Source organism: Wickerhamiella sorbophila (genome assembly GCF_002251995.1).
Source record: "Wickerhamiella sorbophila strain DS02 chromosome Unknown contig2, whole genome shotgun sequence".
Classification (NCBI taxonomy): domain Eukaryota; kingdom Fungi; phylum Ascomycota; class Dipodascomycetes; order Dipodascales; family Trichomonascaceae; genus Wickerhamiella; species Wickerhamiella sorbophila.
The window spans coordinates 679,646-702,505 of NW_020194005.1; the positions used below are offsets into that span (position 1 = coordinate 679,646).

At 47.7% G+C, this 22,860-nt stretch overlaps 10 protein-coding genes across 10 annotated transcripts; 4 read left to right on the forward strand and 6 right to left on the reverse strand.

The window, feature by feature from the left end:
- Positions 1-21: 21 nt before the first annotated feature.
- On the reverse strand, positions 22-1,203 carry B9G98_03666 (Glutamyl-tRNA(Gln) amidotransferase subunit A, mitochondrial; the record flags this gene model as incomplete). The annotated part of the gene is made up of 1 exon (XM_024810223.1): positions 22-1,203. One exon carries the CDS (start codon positions 1,201-1,203, stop codon positions 22-24), a length of 1,182 nt encoding a protein of 393 aa, XP_024665991.1.
- Positions 1,204-1,422: 219 nt separating this feature from the next.
- Positions 1,423-2,366, forward strand: B9G98_03667 (Dynactin subunit 2; the record flags this gene model as incomplete). The annotated part of the gene is made up of 1 exon (XM_024810224.1): positions 1,423-2,366. One exon carries the CDS (start codon positions 1,423-1,425, stop codon positions 2,311-2,313), a length of 891 nt encoding a protein of 296 aa, XP_024665992.1. The 3' UTR covers positions 2,314-2,366.
- A 154-nt stretch (positions 2,367-2,520) lies between these two features.
- On the forward strand, positions 2,521-8,040 carry B9G98_03668 (Antiviral helicase SLH1; the record flags this gene model as incomplete). The annotated part of the gene is made up of 1 exon (XM_024810225.1): positions 2,521-8,040. One exon carries the CDS (start codon positions 2,521-2,523, stop codon positions 8,038-8,040), a length of 5,520 nt encoding a protein of 1,839 aa, XP_024665993.1.
- Positions 8,041-8,137: 97 nt separating this feature from the next.
- On the reverse strand, positions 8,138-11,095 carry B9G98_03669 (Plasma membrane ATPase; the record flags this gene model as incomplete). Its single annotated transcript, XM_024810226.1, has 1 exon — positions 8,138-11,095. One exon carries the CDS (start codon positions 11,093-11,095, stop codon positions 8,138-8,140), a length of 2,958 nt encoding a protein of 985 aa, XP_024665994.1.
- Positions 11,096-12,894: 1,799 nt separating this feature from the next.
- On the reverse strand, positions 12,895-14,019 carry B9G98_03670 (2-oxoisovalerate dehydrogenase subunit beta, mitochondrial; the record flags this gene model as incomplete). Its single annotated transcript, XM_024810227.1, has 1 exon — positions 12,895-14,019. One exon carries the CDS (start codon positions 14,017-14,019, stop codon positions 12,895-12,897), a length of 1,125 nt encoding a protein of 374 aa, XP_024665995.1.
- A 216-nt stretch (positions 14,020-14,235) lies between these two features.
- On the reverse strand, positions 14,236-15,447 carry B9G98_03671 (Acetyl-CoA acetyltransferase; the record flags this gene model as incomplete). Its single annotated transcript, XM_024810228.1, has 1 exon — positions 14,236-15,447. The coding sequence occupies one exon, from the start codon at positions 15,445-15,447 to the stop codon at positions 14,236-14,238; it is 1,212 nt and encodes a 403-aa protein (XP_024665996.1).
- A 490-nt stretch (positions 15,448-15,937) lies between these two features.
- On the reverse strand, positions 15,938-19,003 carry B9G98_03672 (DNA repair protein RAD5; the record flags this gene model as incomplete). Its single annotated transcript, XM_024810229.1, has 1 exon — positions 15,938-19,003. The coding sequence occupies one exon, from the start codon at positions 19,001-19,003 to the stop codon at positions 15,938-15,940; it is 3,066 nt and encodes a 1,021-aa protein (XP_024665997.1).
- Positions 19,004-19,418: 415 nt separating this feature from the next.
- B9G98_03673 (40S ribosomal protein S1) lies at positions 19,419-20,189 on the forward strand (the record flags this gene model as incomplete). The annotated part of the gene is made up of 1 exon (XM_024810230.1): positions 19,419-20,189. The coding sequence occupies one exon, from the start codon at positions 19,419-19,421 to the stop codon at positions 20,187-20,189; it is 771 nt and encodes a 256-aa protein (XP_024665998.1).
- Positions 20,190-20,254: 65 nt separating this feature from the next.
- B9G98_03674 (Diphosphomevalonate decarboxylase) lies at positions 20,255-21,439 on the reverse strand (the record flags this gene model as incomplete). Its single annotated transcript, XM_024810231.1, has 1 exon — positions 20,255-21,439. Exon 1 carries the CDS (start codon positions 21,389-21,391, stop codon positions 20,255-20,257), a length of 1,137 nt encoding a protein of 378 aa, XP_024665999.1. The 5' UTR covers positions 21,392-21,439.
- A 338-nt stretch (positions 21,440-21,777) lies between these two features.
- B9G98_03675 (4-hydroxybenzoate polyprenyltransferase, mitochondrial) lies at positions 21,778-22,842 on the forward strand (the record flags this gene model as incomplete). Its single annotated transcript, XM_024810232.1, has 1 exon — positions 21,778-22,842. The coding sequence occupies one exon, from the start codon at positions 21,778-21,780 to the stop codon at positions 22,840-22,842; it is 1,065 nt and encodes a 354-aa protein (XP_024666000.1).
- Positions 22,843-22,860: the final 18 nt, after the last annotated feature.

Consider the following 22,860-nt stretch of genomic DNA (forward strand, 5'->3'; position numbering starts at 1 on the left):
GATATATATACACTGCACTTTTTATTGTTTGCTGATTTGAGCTGCAACACTCAAAACAAGCTCGTCGTCTCCGTATTGACCCCATACTTGCATACCAGCTCCCTTGCCACGAGGAACTGAAATAGCGGGCAACCCTGCCAGATTAGCGGGCACTGTGAGTACATCGTTTGTGTAGTGCTCGATGGGGTCACCATGGTTGATCTTATCAAGGGATGGAGGAGGAGTCAAAGCAGTAGGATGAACAAGAACATCAATGTCTCCGGTCTCGTAGTCCTCCTCAACAAGAACGTTTTTGGAAGCAAACAGAGCATTGAATTCATCTCTGATAATCCTACGAACCATCAATGCCTTTTTGAAATGGCCTTCGAATGCACCAGCACTCAAATTAAAGGTACCAAGCAATAAGCGGCGTTGAACCTCAGGGCCAAATCCTTCCGTACGAGTAGGTGCATAAAGTGTGTCGTGGGAGTCGCGGTCGGTCTCTGCACGGGTACCGTACCGAATTCCGTCATATCGTGCAAGATTTGATGATGCCTCTGCTGGAGAGACCATGAAATATGTTGGCAAAGCATACTTCATGGTCGGCACGCTGACTGTGTGAATGGTGTGTCCCTGATCTTGCAAGTCTTCAAGAACACCAGCCCAGGCCTTTTTGATTTCAGGCGACATTTCAAGAATTGCCTGCGATAAGATTCCAATTCGAAGACCTTTTGCTTCTTTTTTCTGCCGGCTGCCCAATGTTTGCCTCAGCTCGGGACACAAACTCGTGGGATCACGTTGGTCGTATTGATTTAGCACATGGAACACTCGAGCAATATGTTTGACCTCACGAGCAAGTATTCCAACTGTGTCTAAACTCTGGGCGTAGCTCACTACTCCGTAACGGGAGATCAAGCCGTACGAAGGTTTAAAGCCATACACGGAGCAGTAGGCAGCAGGTAAACGTACAGATCCACCGGTGTCTGTACCCAAGGCAACATCACAGAATTCTGCAGCGACAGCCGCGGCAGACCCGCCAGAAGATCCACCTGGGCTAGTGGGTTCTTCGTATAAGGGGTTGAGTGTAGGGCCAAAGCATGAAAAGGTGTTATTAGTGCCCATTGCAAACTCATCCATGTTTGCCTTTCCGATCAGGTTGAATCCCTCATCCTTAAGGAGCGTAACAACACTGCTTTCGTATGGGCTCTTGTAGTTTCTCAACATTTCAGACGAGCATGTTGTTGGCAGGTCCGCGGTTGAAAAATTATCTTTGATTGCGATTACCAGCGGATCGCCGGTCTCTTCCGCATACTTCTGAACTTTTTCGGCCGGATAGAGTGACACCAGCGCATTGATTTGCTTGTTAGACCTCTCTATGTTGGCCAAATAACGAGCAGCCCGCGTGGCTAACACGGCTTCCCCTGCAATCTTTGTCATGTGCAAATGACTACCCTGCACGGTGATGAAGTTGTTGTTTATGAGACGCCGGATGTACCGGATGGAGTGGATGATGATTTGGGCGTTGAATCTATAGAAGTAGATTCTGATTCCTTGGATAGAACTGTGGTATCTCGTGAGGATGCGTTCGAGGCGTTCGTCACAGTACGTGATTTTTCAGGCGGAGCTGGACTCGACGCTAAAATCGCCGATATACAGTCTCAAATTGAATACTTACGGCTTGAACACTCAGACTCACGTTTGAATGATCTAGCAAAACAGCTCAGTGGCCTCGCATCCGCTTCTCAACCTTCTCCACTCTCTCCCCTCTCAAGTCCTGCAGGATCTGCGTCTGATAGTCAGACCCGGGTCGAGCAGCTGCCCGGGACGACGGTATTGCCTCTTTCCCCACAGGCCTATGATCGAATTGCTCGATTGGAGGCACGAATTTCTGATGTTGAAGCTAGTGTTGGTGTATCTTCTTTTCCTGTACCCCTTGCCACGGCTGTGAAAAGCGCTCAAGAGAAACTGGATTTGTTGAGTAGCAACGAATCGCAGCTGGAGTCTGCGTTATTGAATTTGCAGAAGCTGGCTGAGTTTGTCAAGAAGACACCTGTTAATGACAAAATCGCTCGTATTTATGACACTTTGGTTTCCCTTGATCCGGTAATTAAGTCTCTACCCAAGGTGATTTCTCGACTAGAGAGTCTGCAGGTCCTACATGCTGATGCTTCGTATTGCAGATCGACGATGAAGGATATTGATGCCACTCTGGAGAGTATGAAGATCGATATTGATCGCTGGATAAGCACTCTTGATGCGTTGGAACCTAAATTACATCAGGCAATTGAAACCACTGGCCAAAATGTCGAGAAAGTAGAGTCTCTACTGTCTTAGCTATTTAACAGATACGATCACTAATTACATTACGTACCTCCGTGAGGCAAGGCTGTAAATATTACAGGGAAACTTCCAAATCGCAAAGTAAAACTGCAAAAACAAATCCAAAAGGGCCACAATACTGAATAAAACGCAATCCGATGTTAACCAATTCAGTCCAATGGGTGATAATCGATCGCAGAACCACGATTTTCCAGCTTACCAATGGACAGATTCTTGAAAGAGCTGGAGAGCTTCAGGCCTAAAGAAAAACCAACCATTCTAGATATTCAAATCGATAATGACCCCTTCTATATCGAAAGCGAGGAGTCGTGGTCTGAATCTGAATCGGAAGATGACGAGCAGGACTTGAGGTGGTTGGAAGAACAGTGCGAACGAGCGGCAAATGCGGGTCTGCCGAAGGAAGAACTCAAGACAGTTATCATTGACCTAATTAAATCCGATAATGGTAACGAGGAGCTCCAGTCTCTTCTCGTGGACGTTATAGGCTTCGACCATCTGGACTTCATCAGCAGTATATTGTCTCGAAGAGAAGAGCTGAGACAGAGATTGCACACCCACTCTCAAATCAGTCTTTCAAAAACGCAAAGGGAGCTACAAATCCGCGAGAATCAAAGGTTCCGAGCAGAACGCAATGCAAATTTGCAAATGGCACATGTCGATCCACAATACCCTCATGTATTCCGAAAGCATCAAATTGGCAGCAGTGTCAGTATGTTTGGACATAAATATGCACTACCTGAAGGAACCGAACGAGTGAACTACGCTACATACGAGAAGGTTACCATTCCCTACCCGAAACCAGATACATCATTCCACCCAAAGCGATTGATTCAAATTTCGGAGCTGGATGATCTCTGCAAAATTACATTTTCAAAATACGAGACACTTAACAAAATGCAATCTCTCGTGTATCCAATTGGATACGATACAAATGAAAATATGCTAATTTGTGCCCCCACTGGCGCAGGCAAAACAGATGTCGCATTGATCACTATTCTCAGCATCATCAAGCAGCACAGTGTCCTGGAGGATGGATTCTGGAATGTCGATTACGACAACTTCAAAATTGTATATGTCGCACCACTTAAAGCTCTTGCCGCAGAAATTGTGGAGAAAATGGGTAGCAGGTTAGCTTGGCTGCGAATCAAGGTCAGAGAGCTCACTGGTGATATGCAGTTAACCCGTGCTGAGATTAACGATACTCAAATCATCGTGACAACACCAGAGAAATGGGATGTAGTGACCAGAAAGCCACACGATGACACAGGATTAACAACAAAGATCAAGCTGCTCATCATTGACGAGGTGCATTTGCTCCATGAGGATCGCGGCGCAGTAATCGAATCTCTTGTTGCAAGAACTCTTCGCCAAGTCGAATCAAGTCAATCAATGATTAGAATCGTAGGATTATCTGCAACCTTACCAAACTTCGTTGATGTTGCAGAGTTTTTGAAAGTTAACCCACAGCAGGGCTTATTCTTCTTCGACAACTCGTTTCGCCCTTGTCCTTTACAACAAGAGTTTATTGGAGTTCGTGGAAAGGTGGGTTCAAAACAAGCACTTGAAAACATTGACCAAGTTGCATATGATAGCTTGCTGGAGAATGTTGAGAAGGGTTTCCAAGTGATGGTATTCGTACACTCGCGAAAAGACACAGCAAAAACTGCGCGCACGTTTAGAGCAATTGCTCAAGATAGAGGTGAGTTATCGCTATTCTTGCCTGATCAGGATAAAAGATCTAAGTTCGAGCGCGATATGTCCTCTTTCAAAAATAGGGATATGACTGAGCTCTTCGATTTTGGTTTTGGAATTCATCACGCTGGTATGGGTCGAAGTGAACGTAATCTGACGGAAAAAATGTTCATGTCTGGTGCCATTAATGTTTTGTGCTGTACGGCTACTCTTGCTTGGGGTGTCAACCTTCCGGCAGCCGTTGTAATCATCAAAGGCACGCAAGTATACGATGCCAAACACGGTGGGTTTGTTGATCTTGGAATTTCGGATGTAATTCAGATCTTTGGTCGTGCTGGTAGACCACAGTTTGAGAAGTTCGGTACTGGAATTCTTGTATCAACGCTGGATCGCCTGGATCATTATCTATCGGCAATTACACATCAGTTTCCGATTGAATCTCGACTGCAAGCTAAACTAGCTGATAACCTGAATGCAGAAATTTCACTTGGAACAGTTACCAACGTTCAAGAGGCTATACAGTGGTTGGGATATACATATCTCTACGTGAGAATGCGTAAAGCGCCCCAAACATATGGACTCAAACTTGCCGAGATCAAAGATGATCCCCGTTTATCTGGACATTGCAGGAAGTTGGTTATCGAGGCTGCAAGAAGGCTTCAAGAAGTTCAAATGATTGTATTTGATGAGGATGATCCGTCAGAGATGCTTATTTCTAAGGACATTGGCCGCATTGCCAGTGATTTTTATCTATTGAACACAAGTGTCGAGGTGTTTAACACTGCAATCAAACCAAGTTCTTCTGAGGCTAGTGTTCTATCGACTTTAGCGATGAGCGGAGAATTTGACGGCATCAAGGCCCGCCAAGAAGAAGCCAAAGAATTAGAGCTTATGGAGAAAAAAGCACACTTCCCCATTAAACAGGGTGTAGAAACACCTGAGGGTAAAACTAATGCGCTGATACAGGCTTATATTTCGCAAATCGTTGCAAAAGAGACGTCTCTTGGCTCCGACATGAATTACGTCGCTCAGAACTCTACACGTATCGTGCGGGCATTTTTTCTGTTATGCCTTTCTCGTAGATGGGGTGCAATGACGATGGCGATGCTTGACTTGGACAAGTCTATAAACCGTCGCATGTGGGCAGACGAACACCCCATTCTTCAATTCGAGCTTCAAGAACCAATTGCAAGGCAAATAAGGGCCAAAAATCCTTATATTGAAGATATGAAAGACATGAGCAACAAGGAGCTTGGCGATCTTGTTCATAATGTGGGCATGGGGAAAAAGCTTGGACAGCTCGTTGATAAGTTTCCTCTTGTCACAATTATCGATAGCCAGGTACGGCCAATTACAACACGAGTAATGAGGGTTGAGGTGGAACTGGTGGGCAATTTTTCCTGGGACGGAAGAATGCATGGAAAAGCACAGTATTTCTGGATCTGGGTTCAAGAGGACACAGAAGAAGCTGAGCTTCTACACACTGATAAGTTAATACTAGACTCCAAGAACGTTCACATTCCTCAAAGATTTGATTTCGCTATCCCCATCAAAGAAAAAGCTCCTAATCAGTTGATCCTGCGTATTGTAAGTGACACATGGATTGGATCAGAGTCCACTGTTGCGCTGTCTTTCAAGCATCTGGTCAAACCCGAATCGCATCCAATTCAAACCCGCCTGCTCAACCTGAGACCACTACCAGTAACCGCTTTGAAAAATCAAACAATTGAGCAGTATTATCGGCGCAAGTTCGAATTTTTCAACCCCATGCAAACAATGTGTTTCCACACACTCTATCACGAGAAGACAAGTGTACTTCTAGGATCACCCACAGGCTCAGGAAAGACCATCGCTTGCGAAATTGCTATATGGGCAGCACTTAGAGATCGCCCGGGTAGCAAAATTGTTTATATCGCCCCTATGAAAGCTCTAGTCAAAGAACGAGTTTCAGACTGGAGACGGGGCATTTGCCAGGCTGCGAACCTGAAACTTGTGGAGCTTACTGGTGACACAAACCCTGAAGCAGATGCAATTCGTAAAGCCGATATCATCATCACTACACCCGAGAAGTTTGATGGTATCAGTCGTAACTGGCAAACAAGAACATTTGTTCAAAACGTTTCCCTTCTTGTTATGGACGAGGTTCATTTGCTTGCGAGCGATCGAGGTGCGATTCTTGAGATGATTGTCAGTCGTATGAACTTTATCAAAGCTAGGACTGGTAAGCATGTACGGCTTCTAGGTATGTCGACGGCTGTTGCAAATGCTGGCGACATGGCATCCTGGCTTGGCGTCAAAGACAACACGGGGTTGTTCAACTTCCCATCTTCCGTTCGTCCGGTACCTCTTGAAATGTATATCGAAAGTTTCCCAGATAATGTTGGGTTCTGCCCTTTGATGAAGTCCATGAACAAGCCAGCGTTTTTGGCGATAAAGCGTCATTCACCTTCTAAACCAGCTCTTATTTTTGTACCATCACGACGTCAAACAAGACTCACGGCACAGGACTTTATCCACATGTGTGGAAACGAAGAAAATCCTCGCCGCTTCCTACACATGTCTGATGAAGAGCTTTCAGAGGTCTTAGCAAGGGTCAGCGATGAAACACTTTCTCTATCGCTGCAGTTCGGTATTGCAATTCACCATGCAGGCTTGGTTGATGAAGATCGTAAAATCAGTCACGAACTTTTTGAACAACAAAAGGTCCAGATTCTGGTAGCAACATCTACATTGGCTTGGGGTGTAAACCTGCCTGCATATTTGGTTGTGATCAAGGGCACGCAATTCTACGATGCGAAGGTCGAAAAATATAAAAACATGGATCTCACTGATGTGCTGCAGATGATGGGACGCGCTGGACGCCCCGCGTTTGACACCACTGGAGTTGCAATGGTTTACACGAAACAATCGACTAAGGCGTTTTACAAGTACTTCTTGAACATTGGTTTCCCGGTAGAATCGTCACTTCATCGGTTTATGGAAGACCATATCGGCGCTGAGATTAGTGCAAGAACCATCAAGTCCCGCCAGGAGGCACTAGACTTCCTCACTTGGACATTTTTGTATCGTCGAATTCATGCTAATCCAACATATTATGACGTCCAAGATGTCAACAAGTGGATGATTGAGCGTGTAGACCAATGTCTCATCGAATTGGAAAGATCTTCCTGCCTGTTATTAGGGGAAGAGTTCCAACCAACACCGTTTTTGAAAATCGCGAGTTTCTACTATATGAGCCATAAAACCATTCGGATGTTCTTGGAGCGCATAAAGCCTGACTTGGCTATAGTTGATGCTCTACTTTGCCTGGCATTTTCAACAGAATACACAGAACTCTCAGTTCGTCACAATGAAGATATGATCAATGAGGAACTTTCTCTCAAGTTACCTTACCACGGAAACTTACTACAAATGCATATGGGATACTCGTTTGTAAAAGCATTTTTGTTAGTTCAGGCGCGAATGCGGCGGCTTGAAATGCCCATTATGGATTATGTCCAAGATACGATCTCTGTATTGGATCAAGCAATCCGTATTCTCCAAGCTTTGATTGACACATGTGCCGAAAAAGGGTACTTTGATGCTGTTATGACAGTTATAACCCTTCTGCGATGTATGAAGCAGGGATGCGAACCTGAAGATAACATGCTACGAATTCTACCGGGATTGTGGAACACGAAGAGCTCCAAGCGCTTATCAGAGGTTACCAAGAGCGACTCGAAAGCCTTGGGAGTACCCAAACGACTTGAAAAAGAATTCATTCGTGCTTTGGAGCGGATACCGAGGCCCAAGGTTGAAAACGACACTGTCCGGCTAAGCCCTAGAGGTCACGTATATTGCCCCATGTTCCACAAGCCTCAGGTCGAGTCTTGGTTTGTGATAACTGAAAAAGATGGAAAGCTTTTATCATTAGAACGCGTCCAGCGTGGTCGTGATGTGCCCAAATCTCCTCTTGGTACCGTCCATATTATCAGCGACACTCTTGACATCTCTTTCACCATCGATGATAACGGAGTAGTCTCTAGATAGCAGTTGTATTGTATTAAGAGCATGTGTTCTATTTTAATGATAAAACGTTAGTTCACTGCAAAAATTAGACTAAAAGAGTAGTGCTCTATGCTAGAAATTAGTCCATCTCCTCAGCACTAGAAGTCTTGGGGGCGATGGTGAAGCGAGACTTGCCCGTAGCCTCGTCATGCTCGTGCTCAATGGCCAGGCGGGACAGACGGCCAATAAGGTTCTCAAGCTTTGCGTCAGAGTTGGAGCGGTTCGAGCGACCCAAATCAGCGAGACCAGGCAAACGGTTGAGAATGTAAGCGGCGACAGCAATGACGACAGTGACCATAATGGAGTAACCCCAGATGACAACAACAGTGACGATAGAGGTCCAGCCATCGGTAGTCTCCTCGAACAAGTCGTGGGGATTAGTATCCAAGGTGGAGCCAGGGCCAGACAACCAACCGAACAAGCAGAAGATAGTAGCAATAACATCGACACCAAGAATGGCGGCGACAAGCTCCCAAGAGGGATAAGTCTGACCACCACGGGTAACGAAAATGAGCCAATTCTCGGTAAGAGAGATTTGCAAGAACAAAACCTCCTGGACGGAGCCGTAGTTCTCAACGATACCACCACTGGGAATGTACATGGTAGCACGGATGACCCAGGTAGCAAGGGCAAGCAGAAGACCAAGGAGGGAAGAAATAATCCAAATCTTGGGCAGCTGCCACTCGACAGGGCGGGGTTCGTAGTGGGCATTATCGTAGGCAATGGCAATGGTGGCCAAATCGGCGAACAAGGCCAAGAAGACGACGAGCTCGACACGAACCGTCTCGTTAATGATAATCATGGAGGTAACCAAGTAGATCTCAAGGTGCAAGCACAGAGCGATACGGTACTGGATATATGCCTTCATACGCTGGAAAATCTGACGGGCAACCTTAATAGAGTCGACGATGGTGGAGAGACCAGGGGCAATGAAAACAATATCAGCAGCAGCCTGTGCAGCCTCAGTGGCACCCTCGACAGCAATACCGCAGTCGGACTTCTTCAGAGAAGGAGCATCGTTAACACCATCACCAGTCATGGCAGTCAAGTGACCACGCTCTTGGAGCATCTCGACGACCTGGTACTTGTGCTCAGGGAAAACCTCAGCGAAACCGTCAGCCTTCTCAACGAGATCATGCTGAAGAGCACCAGTCAAACCACCGTTAACGAGCTTATCAGAGTTGTAGACCTTGGTACCAAGAGCCAGCATTTTGCAGGTCTCCTTAGCAATGGCGATAGCATCACCAGTAAGCATTTTAACGGAAAGACCGAGCTGCTGAGCCTCAACAATGGTCTGGGCGGTATCGTCACGGGGAGGGTCGAACAGAGAGATCATACCAAGCAACTGCCAGTCCTCATCACCCTTCTTGACAGCAACACCAAGAGAACGGAAACCACGAGAGGCGAACTCACGGGCCTTGTCCTTGTAAATCTGAGCCTGCTCAGGAGAGCAGTTGGTAAGAGCCAAAACAGCCTTGGGAGCACCCTTGGCACAAGTGTAGGTCTCACCATTCAGCTCGCAGACGGCGGTGATACGCTTAGAAACGGGGTCGAAGGGAGTGAAGCTGATAGTCTTCCAGCCCTGCTGCATGATGTCAAGAGCCTTGGGATAGCGCTTAAGGGTAAGGATAGTGATCTTATCAATAGGATCAAGAGCCTTGATGTTGTGCGAGGAGGCAAGCGCGGCAACAGCCATCATCCAGTTGACGTCAACACCCTCAGCGAGGAAGGGGTCACGAATGGAAAGTTTGTTGGCAGTCAAAGTACCAGTCTTATCAGAGCACAGGATGTCGACACCGGCAAGAGACTCAATGGCGGTAAGCTTCTGAACAATAGCCTTCTTGTCGGCAAGGTATGCGGCACCAACAGCAAGAGTGGTGGTGGTAACAACAGGCAAACCGACAGGGACACCAACAATCAAGAGAATAAGCATATAGTGCAGCAAGTTGTTGGAAGAGTGCTCGGGGGTAGCAATGTTCAAGCCACGGAAGAAGCCACCGATCCAGGCAGCCATGATCCAGAAAGCGACAAGAACAAGCAAAGCAGTACCGATAGAGTTCATAATAGCCTTGAAGTGACCCTGATCCTGGGCACCCTGCACCATGGCAGCGGTCTTACCGACGAAGGTGGAAGTACCAGTGGAGCAGACAACAGCGAAAGCCTTTCCGCGCTTGCAGCCGGTTGTGTAGTAAGCCATATCGGCCATGTACTTGTCGACAGCGAGAGACTCACCGGTGATAGAAGACTGATCAACAGCGATGATGGAGTGACCAACCTTACGGCCGCGATCACCCTCACCATCTTCCTCATCTTCATCGTCGCCTTCGCCACCGGCAGCAGAGAGGTCAGAGTTGATGTAGTCAAGGTACTCAGCGAAACCTTGAGGGTTGTCATAAGCGCAGATAAGACGGCAATCACCGGGGACGACGGTACCCTCCTCGATGACGACAATGTCACCGGGAACGATATCACGAGCAAGAACTTCCTGCTCATGACCATCACGAACAACAGTAGCACGCATGGCAATATCAGCCTTGAGAGAGGCAACGACATCGGCAGCCTGTTTCTCCTGGTACCAACCGACACCAGCGTTAAGCATCAAAATACCAATAATGACACCGAAATCAATCCAGTCACGGAGACCGGCGGCAAGAATGACTGCGACCTCCATGGTGTACAGAATAGGACCAGAGAAGTAGCCTAAGATTTGCAAGAAGATGTTGGCGTGTTCAGAGGTCAGCTCATTGTAGCCGGCCTTCTTGCGACGCTGCTCAACTTCGTGGGAATCAAGACCGGTCTTCAGGTCAGTAGAAACCCAAGAGTCGGGGACTTGGAAACCAGCAACCTCACCATCCTTCTTAACCTTCTTCCAAAACTTCCACTTAGGAGGAGGCTTGGCTGCCTCTTCTTCTTCGTTGGCAGCACGCTCGGCAGCAAGGTCCTTCTCATCGCGGTAAGTAGCGACGAACTTGACCAAGCCGGCGTACTCCTCTAGAGTGTCGTCGATGACGGGCTCGTTAATCTTATCCTCAGCCATGATTATGCCTTTCACGGGGTATTAATGGTGCGAAAAATGGCAGGGACTGAGAGACACAACAAAAGCGCAAATTGGGTGAGGCAGTGTTTATATAACATACAACTCTGACGTAAACGGGTGCATAATTGTTTTTTAATGCAGCCAACATTGGGCCATACCGGACTGGGATTGGTCAGAATGTTGTGTTTGTCGGGTCAACTGCCCGATTAGTAAAGCGAGCATCATAGTCTATGCACAGGGTTGCGATGTATGGCCGAATGGTGAATTTAGGGCTCAAGAAGATGAGAAGGCAGTGAAAGTTCATGACAAAAAAGGAAAGTTTAAGGATCCTACAACTATGGTTGATATGAAGCGTCTATGTTATGATTGATCGTAGCTGGTGTTGGGGGGATAGGAGCCCTCATCGGTCTTTCCCAGAATGCCGACTTGCTGCATATGTCTGCAGTGTGCAGGAACGGTCGCCGAGGAGGAAACATGGAAACAAGCGATATTGAGACCTCCTGAACGAATTATAATTTTTAAAAATCTTTGAAAAACCAGAGGTCATCCAGATCAACAGTGACTCTGCCCATGGAAGACGTTAGAGCTGCCCAATAGTGTATGACCGGCGTGTTCTACCCAATGTTTGTTTACACCTAGGGCATGCATGCCGATGGGTCCACCTAGAGATAGCAGCAGACAGAGGTGACCAGAACAAGTGATAATACGACCAAAAGAGGTCAATTTTTTCTGCTGGCATCTAAATGAGTTGTATATAGTCTAGTGAGAGTTATTCTATGGTCAATTACTATCACCCAATGGGGAGAAAAAATTTTTCACTGAAAATTTTGAAACAATGCCGACTCTGTAGCATGCCCAGTCGGTGGCTGGCTGACTACACACCGAACAGTTTACGAGAGGGTAAATGGTCTCAGACTACCGATAGAGTAAACTTAGTAGCCTTGAGAGCGCGGTTGGGGAGTGCTTTAGGGCGACCGCCGAAGATCAACCCGCACATCGGCCGCCTGAAATCAGATCAGTAAATGTGTGAAGGTGAACTTGTCTTTTATACAATTTTAGCTATTCAATTATCTCTTTCCATAAACCAAGAATAGGATTTGGACCTGCTTTCAGGCATGGTTGCTTCGAATGCTGCTCACTTTGCAAGGTCTGATTAGGGCAGGTGCACACCCACAATCGGTTTAGGGAAGTGCACAGGAATCCTACCACGTAAGCAGAAAGATTGGCGATAAGACCTAGGGGGATATTTACCGCAAGTGGGAACAGCAAATACTCAAAGTATTGGTAGTGTAGCTGGCGCACTTATATCACTTTATTGCCTAATTTTGTTGGAGATGTTGGATCAATTCAAAATACTGGATTCTGTCACTCCCCCGTATCAAAGCTTTTTGGATGTAAGGGTCGACCGGGGCATGCACCCTTATAGGCGATATGATGTCATAGAGTCGGTGTAGTCGAGGTGAAAAAAACTTCGAATGAGGAGTTAGCTGCCGGCGATATGCGGACGGCGGGGTTGGTTGATTCGAAAACAAGTCGACGGCTGACATGGTTCCACTAATTTATTTAATATTTATCATTTTTACCTGCTCAAAGTTCTAAGAATACCGGGAAAACCCCATTTCTCCTCACTCGGTCGGGGTCGATGTTGAGCCTTCTGCAGCCAATGGTCACTTGGGCTACATGTCAGCTGCTTGGTGCCGCATAGAACTCAACGTCTAAGAAAGGTAGGTTTCGATCTGACTTAGCTAGTTTGATTGATATTTTATAAAGAGGACCAAGATGGCGCTAAGTGTCTGTATTTAAAACTTAACGGTGGCTTTGATACCGTCCAGAATGCGTGCAACGTCTGGGATCTGGAAGCCCTCAAATGATAGAGAGTTGGGTGTATCCCAGTGAGCGATACGCAGGACAGGTGCTTCCAGATGAAGGAATGCTAATCTTTGAACTTCAGCCGCAATTTCACTGCCAATTCCACCTGTGCGAGGAGCCTCATGAACAGCAATACACCTGCCCGTCTTTTTGATGCTGTTGATAACAGTCTCCCGGTCCCAGGGTACAACAGTGCGCAAATCAATAACCTCACATGAAATGCCCATCTGTTCCTTGGCCAGCTGTGCGGCCTTCATGATCTGATATAGCGGCGTGCCGTAGCTAACAATGGTCACATCAGTACCGGGGCGGATGATTTCGGCCTTATCGAGAGGCAAATTGAAGTCACCTAACGGGACCTGCTCAATTGATGCACGATAAAGAATTTTAGGCTCCAAGAAGAGCGTGGGGTCCTGGCATCGGATGCTGGACAGTAAAAGACCCTTGGCCTGGATAGGAGAGCGCGGCACAACAACTCTCAAGCCGGGGGCATGCGAGAAAAAGGCCTCACCGGATTGCGAATGATACAGGCCACCATGACCGACGGCACCACAGGGCATACGTACTGTGAGACCACCTGAGGTGAACTGTGAGCCCGATCGGTAGCGCATCTTCGCCGCCTCATTCACCAGCTGATCAAAAGCCGGGAAAACATAATCGGCAAACTGGATCTCTGCAATCGCCGTTTTATTCATGGCAGCATAGCCAATGGCGAAGCCAACAATAGCTTGCTCGTTCAAAGGAGAGTTGAAAACACGATCCGATCCGAACTTTTCCTGAAGACCTTTTGAGCATCGGAATACACCACCAAACACCACATCTTCTCCAAATAATACAGCAGACTCATCTGTTTCCATTGCAATTCTCAAACCGTCATTGATCGCTTCATACAGGTTCATTTGACGCACCGACGATTCACGCACGCTCGGGGGTAGTTCCGGATTATCCAGCGCCTTGGCGACAGTGTTTGCGAGGAACGGCGCTTCATTGAACTTGACTGCATTCAGACCACTTTGTGTGGAGTAACGTGCAATCTGTCGCGACAGTCTCAACATGCTTGTGTGAATGAGGAGATTGAGATTGTGATGTGGGGTAACCGTGATCTCTTGTGCATTTTATGCAGCTGGGAAGTCAGCAGGAAGGCCATGGGAGCAAGGGGGAGGGCAGGATATGAAAAAAAACAAGGATACAATGTTTGAATAGGAAAATAAACTAAATAAACCTGAACATGATATACTTAGATGAAATGTAGTATTCTATTTTATGAACATTTACTCGACAGAGGTGACTTTCTGCACCAGCAGCGAGGTGGCAGCTCCGCCGCCGTTGCAGATAGCCGCGACACCGTACTCGCCATCTTTGAGCTCGTGCAAAAGGGTGGTCAAGATGCGGGCACCAGAGCCACCAATGGGGTGACCAAGGGCAACGGCACCACCGCGGGGGTTGACCTTTGCAGGGTCAAGGCCCATGATGCGGTTGTTGGCAATGGAAACACCAGCGAAAGCTTCGTTAACCTCCCACTTGGCGATGTCCTCCTTTTTGAGATTGGCCTTAGCGAGCAGTTTAGGAATGGCAAGGGTGGGAGCAATGGTGAAATCAATAGGATCAGTAGCAGCATCAGCATAGGCAATAACCTTGGCGAGCACATTTGCGCCAAGTTCCTTGGCCTTGTCGCCAGAGGCAACAACGAGTGCAGCAGCACCATCGTTCAAGGAAGAGGCATTGGCGGCGGTGACAGTGCCGTTCTTGTCGAAGGCGGGGCGGAGGGTGGGGATCTTGTCAAGCTTCACAGCAGAGACAGACTCGTCAGTCTTGACCTCAACAACGCCTTTACGGGTCTTGACCTCAATGGGAAGAATCTCAGCATCGAATTCACCCTTCTCTTGCGCAGCCTGAGCACGCTTGTAGGACTCAATGGCAAAGTTGTCCTGGTCCTCACGAGTAATACCCTCACGCTTGTTTGTGTTCTCGCAGCAAAGACCCATGTGGATCTTGTCGAAGGCGTCTGTCAAACCGTCATGGACGATTGCGTCGGTGACCTTGGCTCCTCCAAAGCCAACATTGCGGGGCAGGTACATGGGCGATTGAGACATGGATTCAGTACCACCGGCAACGATAATGTCGCGGTCACCCAGTTTAATGCTTGCAGCAGCGAGCGCCACGGTCTTAAGACCACTAGCGCACACCTTGTTGATGGTGGTTGCTTCAGTGCTAACAGGGAAGCCAGCCTTGATGGTCACTTGGCGAGCAGGAGCCTGACCAACGCCTGCCTGGAGAACCTGGCCAAACAGAACTTCCTCGACATCCTCGTTCTTGATGTTGGCCCGCTTAACCGCCTCGGCCGCGACTTTCGCGCCGAGATCGGCAGCACTTACAGAAGCCAAAGAGCCACCAAAAGCACCGATGGGAGTACGAACAGCCGACAGAATGTAGGCATCGCGCAGTAAAGCGCTGCTAGTGTGCAGTTTTCTAATGAGTTGCATTTCAGATGGAAAGATGCGGGGCAGGCGGAGGCACCTACTTATTCAGCTATCGAAACCCGAGGTTTGAGTTTCCGAATGCAGCTAGCGACATCTCGACTACTTGAAATGTTTGAAAACCGCTGTAAAATATGGCACTGTAGTTTGAAGTGTCCGGCGTTCAAGAGATCCACCAGTTGTATCCTAAAAAATCGTATGTAGTATTGAAATATGTCCCTGCTAGAAATACTTACTGGATGTACCACCAGCATGTAAACCACTTCTGTCTAGGGTCACTCTGGGCGCAGTTTTGAATCACAGAAGCCACTTTTCCGACTAAAGGATCTTCGATACGCCGTTAAATATAATGAAAAAAAAACTCTTTAGGCTGAGTCAAGTTATGCGGCCTCGGAAAACACCCTAAACCTAACACAGCAGATCAACACCCGCTCAAACGGAGGGTCGAGGCCGTTACAGCGTACATGGAGCAATAAGAATAATAAATTACAACGGTTCATACTTTATCTAGCTCAAAGAGTACCTTGATGTTTTCCAATTGAATATCTTTGCGCTCTTCTTCGGTTATAACACTAGATAGCGCTCGTTTTCGTTCTTGTATCTGTAACATTCGTTCATCTAACGTTCCCTCGACAATAAAACGAACTACACGAACGTTTTCAGTTTGACCCATTCTGTGAATCCGGTCAATAGCTTGGGCCTCGACTGCATAGCTCCACCATGGATCCATGAGGAACGCTTGACGCGCACACACTAGGTTCAGTCCGACACCACCAACTTTGAGCGACAACAACAGGATAATATCCTTGGAGAAATTGCGGAAATACTCGAGAACCTCGGTTCGCTTTTGTTGGTTCATCGTGCCATCCATTCTGACCGTCGGGAAACCCTGGCGGGCCAGCTCTTGCTCGATGATATCAAGGAATGATGTGAATTGAGAAAATACAACCGATTTACCCCGACCCTTTGTTTGTTTCAGCTCTCTCACGAGCGCTTTCACTTTGGCTGACTGCCGGCTCTCTTGATATCGCTGTAGGACAGCCGTACCATCCCTTCGTTTTGTAACCGTGTACAGTCTATCGGCATGAATAGGCGCACGACATGCGAAACAGTACGCAGAATATCCTTTGGCCTTTTGATAGTCAATGTGACGTAGAATACAATCTAGACAAGCCACATGGAAACATTCAGTATATCCCTGGTCGTCTAGGGGGATGGGGTCGGTACAGCAGATGGGACACTCAACGCTTTTCGAATCAACTAATGATTGCATCACCTCGGAAGGAAATTTATCATCCAGAGAAGCCGCTGACTCCAAGCTGAAACCATCAACAAGCGCTGTGATGCTTTCGTCCCCAACGAGATTATCAACGTCACTGTCAACTTCAATAGACTCATCCTCGGGATTCGCTTGTTCTGGTTTACGGCTGCGAAGAAGATACGGATGGCAGCAAACTTGACGCAACCGTAAAATTTTCGTCAATAGAGCCGTATAAGATTTGTTGACTGTGCCATTTTTGACTTGAGCTGCCACAGATGTGCGTACACGGGCATAAATATGGGAATAAAGTCGTCTCTCATCCTCGGAAAATGCAACACGACGGACTTCAACAACCTTGTCTGGTAATGAAACAAGAGGCTTACCATTTTGCTTCATATCTTTTGTTCGACGCAAACAGAGCGGGGCTATGATACTCTGAACGATTTTCAAAGCATCTTCTGCGCCATCGGCTGTCTCAAACGGCGCAGTTATGAATGCTTTCCAAAACGAGAAGTTATTCCAGGGCTCAACTTTCAAAAACTTTATTAAACTGTAGAGATCCTCCAGCCTGTTCACAATTGGCGTTCCGGTGAGCGCCCATCGTTTTGCAGCGTTAATATCGTAGCAAGCTTTGGCAGTTCTTGTGTTTCGGTTCTTAATTGTGTGAGCCTCGTCTAAAACAAGCCTGTCAAAGCGCACCCCATACAAGCCTAGAACAGACGGACCATCTTGGCGGGAATTCACAGCGGTTTTAAGCCCATTTTTTTCACGAAACTTCAAGAGCTGCTTGTGTTCTGAAACCAAAACACCATAGCTTGTGACAACAGTCTTTGGGTAGTTACTTATCATCGAAACATACGCCGACAACTCATTTACTCCTCCACCATAATAAACCAGACAATGCACGGTTTTGGCCTTGGCCGAGCGCCTCACTTCAGACTCCCATTGTGAGAGCAAAGACATTGGTGCGACAATCAGTGTCAATTTTGCATCCGTAGTATGAACCAGAGACAAAGTGGTGATAGTTTTACCCAGTCCCATTTCGTCTGCTAGAATACCACCCATGTTAGTATCTTCGAGTGTGGGAAGCTCTAAACTGAGCTCACCAGAGTGCATATTAGCGTAAAAGTAGCCGGACTTATCTGGCCATTCGAATCTTGTCCAAAGAGGATGCAACATTGAGGAAGGTATTTTCGAGCCCGATTCTCTTTGCAGCATCCACTGTAAGGCTTGCTTTTGGTAAGGATACAACGATAACGCAAATGAATCACCGGGATTGGCTTCAGCAAGCTCTTTGCGAGCAGAGTTTTTGTAGAGCATATTCATTTGACCCGTGGACACACTGTGCTCTGGTTCCTCGGATTGACTGATCGCGGTATTGATCTGTTCAAGTGCTTCATTTATGTCAGGGATGCGAGCATCCATCAAAGATAGTCTTGAGAACAGTTGTACAAGTCCCAATTGGCGCAATCTCATCACCATTTCAGAGTTTGTTTCTTTCGACTCGTCGACAATAGTACCTTTCGGTTGAGTACTCACTGTTGCAGATCGAGCATCCAAGACGTCAACCTCGAAAGCCGATCTCAAAAAATAAGCATCAATCTGAACAATCACTGCATCACCAAGGCGTAAAACTGGTTCTGCGTATATGCAAGTAGCGACAAACTCGCACACGCCAGTGTCGATTAGTACAGCCATGAACTTGGCATCGTTTTCACGAATGCGAGCAAAATCACGACCATCCAATGTGTGCAATCGCACAACATGATCCTCCTTGGAGCTCTGAGCAGCAATTCTCCGAACTGCTAGCTTGTCGCCGAATTGCACCAAATTTTTGCCGGATCTTGTACACCAAATCTCGGCTTGAAAGGACCCCAGTGATTTTTTCTCAAACTGAACAGGGTCGAAGTCCTCAGATGTCGAATCTGAGAGTTGCCCAATCAAATTACTGACAGTCTTTGGATCGACCGTTGCCACCACTGCAGTTTCAGGTACGACTAGTGGTTCATCGTCATCTACGAAAAGCTCATTTCCTTCTCGTAAAGGGACTGTGTTTGTATGATCGTCGGGCGTTGCAAGGGATCCGTCAAAAAACTTGTTTACCGCCAATTCGAGTTTTGTACGCGCCAGAGGTTCGAGAATTCTGAAGTGTTCATCGCCCAAAGGACCTACAATTTCTTCTAAACGTGCCCTTATATCACATTCTACGGGTGTAGATTCTTTGGAGCCCACAGGACTGTCCAAAGTCTCAAAAAACTTGCGTTTAGTGCCTCCGGATTTGAAGTAGTCGAACTCGCTCATTCATTAAGGGCTAGGGGAGAGAACGCGAGATGGTCAATTTAATAGCGTGGACGGAAAGTGAAAAATGGCAGTATATGGAAACAAAACTGCAAAATAGTTGGGGGTAATGGATTAGAGAGCTAATTATGTTGGTTAAAGTGTCTCAGAGATTGATTGAAGGGGTTGTTGAAATGGAGCCACGAAAAGCTCCAGAACGAAGCGTATACCAATCTCTTTCCTATATTTTCACATATGAACTCAACTAGAAAAACAAAACCACTATATAACGTTTAATGCGTCCTTATTTACCTTGCAAGTGCAAAGAACCGCACATGCCATAAGGGCTTAGGGCTGCTTTGTCATCAACAGTCACAGCCCCCTACCGACAACTCTCAAGTGACAGAATAGTAAGGGACTCTTCACACAAGACAACAATATGGTTGTGGGCAAGAACAAACGTTTAAGCAAGGGCAAGAAGGGCAACAAGAAGAAGGTTATCGACCCCTTCACCCGTAAGGCTTGGTACAACATCAAGGCCCCCACTCCTTTCGAGTTCCGTGACGTTGGCAAGACCCTTGTCAACAAGTCCACTGGTCTTCGTAACGCTAATGACGAGCTTAAGGGCCGTGTTCTCGACGTCTCCCTCGCTGACTTGAAGGGCTCTGAGGACTACGCTGCTCGCCGCATCCGTCTGCGTGTCGACGAGGTTCAGGGCGGCAACGTCCTCACCAACTTCCACGGTTTGGACTTTGCTTCCGACAAGCTCCGTTCTTTCGTCCGCAAGTGGCAAACTCTCATCGAGTGCAACGTCACTGTCAAGACCTCTGACGACTACCTCGTCCGTCTCTTTGCTATCGCTTTCACCAAGCGTCTGCCTTATCAGATCAAGAAGACCTCTTATGCCCAGACTTCTCAGATCCGTCAGATCCGCAAGCGGATGGCTGATATCATGACCCGTGAGGCCTCCAACGTTACCCTCAACCAGCTTGTCGCCAAGTTGATCCCCGAGGTTATCGGCCGCGAGATCGAGAAGGCTGGTCAGTGTATCTACCCCTTGCAGAACGTTCACATCCGCAAGGTCAAGCTGCTCAAGCAGCCCAAGTTCGATCTTGGTGCTCTCCTTGCTCTTCACGGTGAGACCTCTACTGATGACTCTGGCAAGAAGGTTTCCACTGAGTTCAAGGATGTCGTTCTCGAGAGCGTTTAAATAATGTAGCCTAGACGCATATTTAGGCATAGTATTACTTGCTACATTTTATACATTTCACTGATTTAACTGCTAACCTCTGCGAGCTCGGCGTCAATCGACTGGGGCCCGGGGCCAACCTTGGTCATGATAACTCGCTCGATACCGGCAGCCAGCTGTTGCGACCAGCGATCATCACCTGAGGCTGCGGCAGAAACCTGGGGGAACCCAGACACACCGTTGAGGCACGACAGGCCGGAGAGAACTGCCTGCTCGTTTTCCTCCAAGTAGTAGATCACACAGTTGGGACCCGCGTCAAAAGTGTATGCAGCGATAATTTTACCAGCAGCGGCGTTAATAGCCTCCACAGTGCGAATGGCAGCTCGTGAGACATCATTAAGATAGAAAATAGGCGGCTCGCTATCCAAGCACACAGCATGGAATTGGTTTGAATCGGCCATAGTGAGCCTAGCGAATTCAGGGAAATCACGGTCAATAATGGCCTTCTTCATTTTCTCGAATCGTTGAGGAACAACATTCGTGATGCGCTCTTTGAACAGTGTAGAGGTGTGCACAGTGACCTGCATACCCGCGGTCGAAGAAACGTCTTTTTTGGCAGCGGATACAACAAGCACGGCAGCCTTCATTGAAGGCCAGTGCCCAATAGGCGCAACTTCAACAGCTTGAGAATCAGAACCGTCGTCTTTGCTCCCCATTTCCCAGGCCACATAACCGCCGAACAACGAGCGGCAGGCGGAGCCTGAACCCTGGCGAGCCAGCACAGAGAGCTCAGTGGGGGAGTGAGGAAGCTTGTACAGAAGCGCAACAGCATTAACAAGAGCAGCAAATCCTGCGGCCGAGGAGGCAAGTCCAGCGGCGGTCGGGAAGTTGTTCTCGCTAACAATCTGAAGCTTCAGGCTTGCCAGGCCCGGGAGAGAGGGGTCGGCCTTTTCCATCTCAGCGCGCGCCTTGCGCAACTCGTTGATAACAGTGAGAGTACGCGGCTTTTTCTCAATCTCCTCGCGCGTCCCATTGAGCCACAACTTGTCTTGAGTGTACCTATCGCTTGCTCGAGCAGTTGTCGTCGCGCGCAAATCGTCTTGAGACAAGGTCACAGAAATAGACGAATTCGTCGGCAAATTAAGCTTGACATCGCGTTTGCCCCAGTATTTCAGGGTAGCAATATTCACAGGTGCGGTTGAGGTTGCCGAGAAAGTAGGCATTAAAGTGTCGGGTTGTAAAGTGTGGTTTCGTGGTGCCTGGATAAATAATGTAAGCACGCCCTGATGAGGCAGCCAAAGATCTACGGGGGTTTTGCTATTTGTTGTGTGTACCTATGTATATCTTAATGAACTGCATGAGAGATTCAGACAGCTGGAGACTTTGAAAGGGTTACTGGGACGAGACTACAGAAGATTGGGGCCTTTGTCAGTTGAAAACCATAGTTTCGCCTGAAAAAAACGCGAGCAGCGACTTAATTTTCCGGTGGAAAGCTGGCAAATTTATACAAACAAGCCACAGCCATAGCGGTGTACTGGCTTTTTACCGGTCTTGGCCTCAATCCATTAAGTGCCTCGTGACATAATCCACAGATTTTTCAGTTTCACCAATGATCAAGGCACCAATGGGGATGGTGAGCGCCCAGCTAAAGTACAGCTGGAGAGTCACAGGCCCTAAGCTCTTTACTAGGGGTGTTTCTACTGCGGAAAATGCCAAGGTCGTCTTGGAGCCGGCCCCTGAAAATAAGGGCAAACCGCCAACCATGCCAGAGCGCTTCGTCAACAGTTTGCCTGCTAACTGGCAGCCATATGCTCGCCTTTCCCGTCTCGACAAACCGATTGGAACCTGGCTACTATATACACCAGGTACCTGGTCTATCACAATGGCAGCCTATGCTACTGGGGCACCGGCCATGCAGACAGTATACATGTTGGCACTTTTTGGTGTAGGTGCCCTTGTGACTCGTGGTGCTGGTTGTACTATTAATGATATGTGGGATCGCAAGCTCGATGCTGGTGTGGCCCGAACAATGCTTCGGCCGCTTGCCTCTGGCCAGGTGACCATGCCCCAAGCCTGGGGCTGGCTGGCTGCCCAGTGTTTTGGCGGACTTGGAATTTTACTCCTGCTACCTCCAGCTTGTTGGCTTTTGGGTGCAGCCTCAATGATCCCAGTTTTCCTGTACCCTTCATTCAAAAGGTTCACATACTACCCCCAAGCTTGTTTGTCTTTCTGTTTCACGTGGGCCGCTTTGCTCGGGTTTCCCGCAATGGGAATGATGAATTGGCCTGCTATGCTTAGTCTCTGGGGCTCCTCTTTCGCATGGTGCATGATTTACGACACCATCTATGCACACCAGGACAAACTGTTTGACATCTCTGTTGGCATCAAAAGCACTGCCCTCAAATGGAAAGAGCGCAGCAAAGAAATCATGTACCGCTACGAAGTTGTCCAGATCGGACTGCTTGCTCTTTCTGGCGCAATTGTTGGCATGGGCCCTGGATTCTTCGCAGCTACTGGATATGCCGCATACAGAATTTGGGATATGATCAAACGGGTGAACCTGGACGATCCTTCGAATTGCTGGCAGTGGTTCCTTCGTAACATTTACACTGGCCATGCAATCTTTGGTGGTGCCCTCTTCGATTATGGTATGCGCATCCTTGGTGTCTATTAAATTAACTCTGTATATATA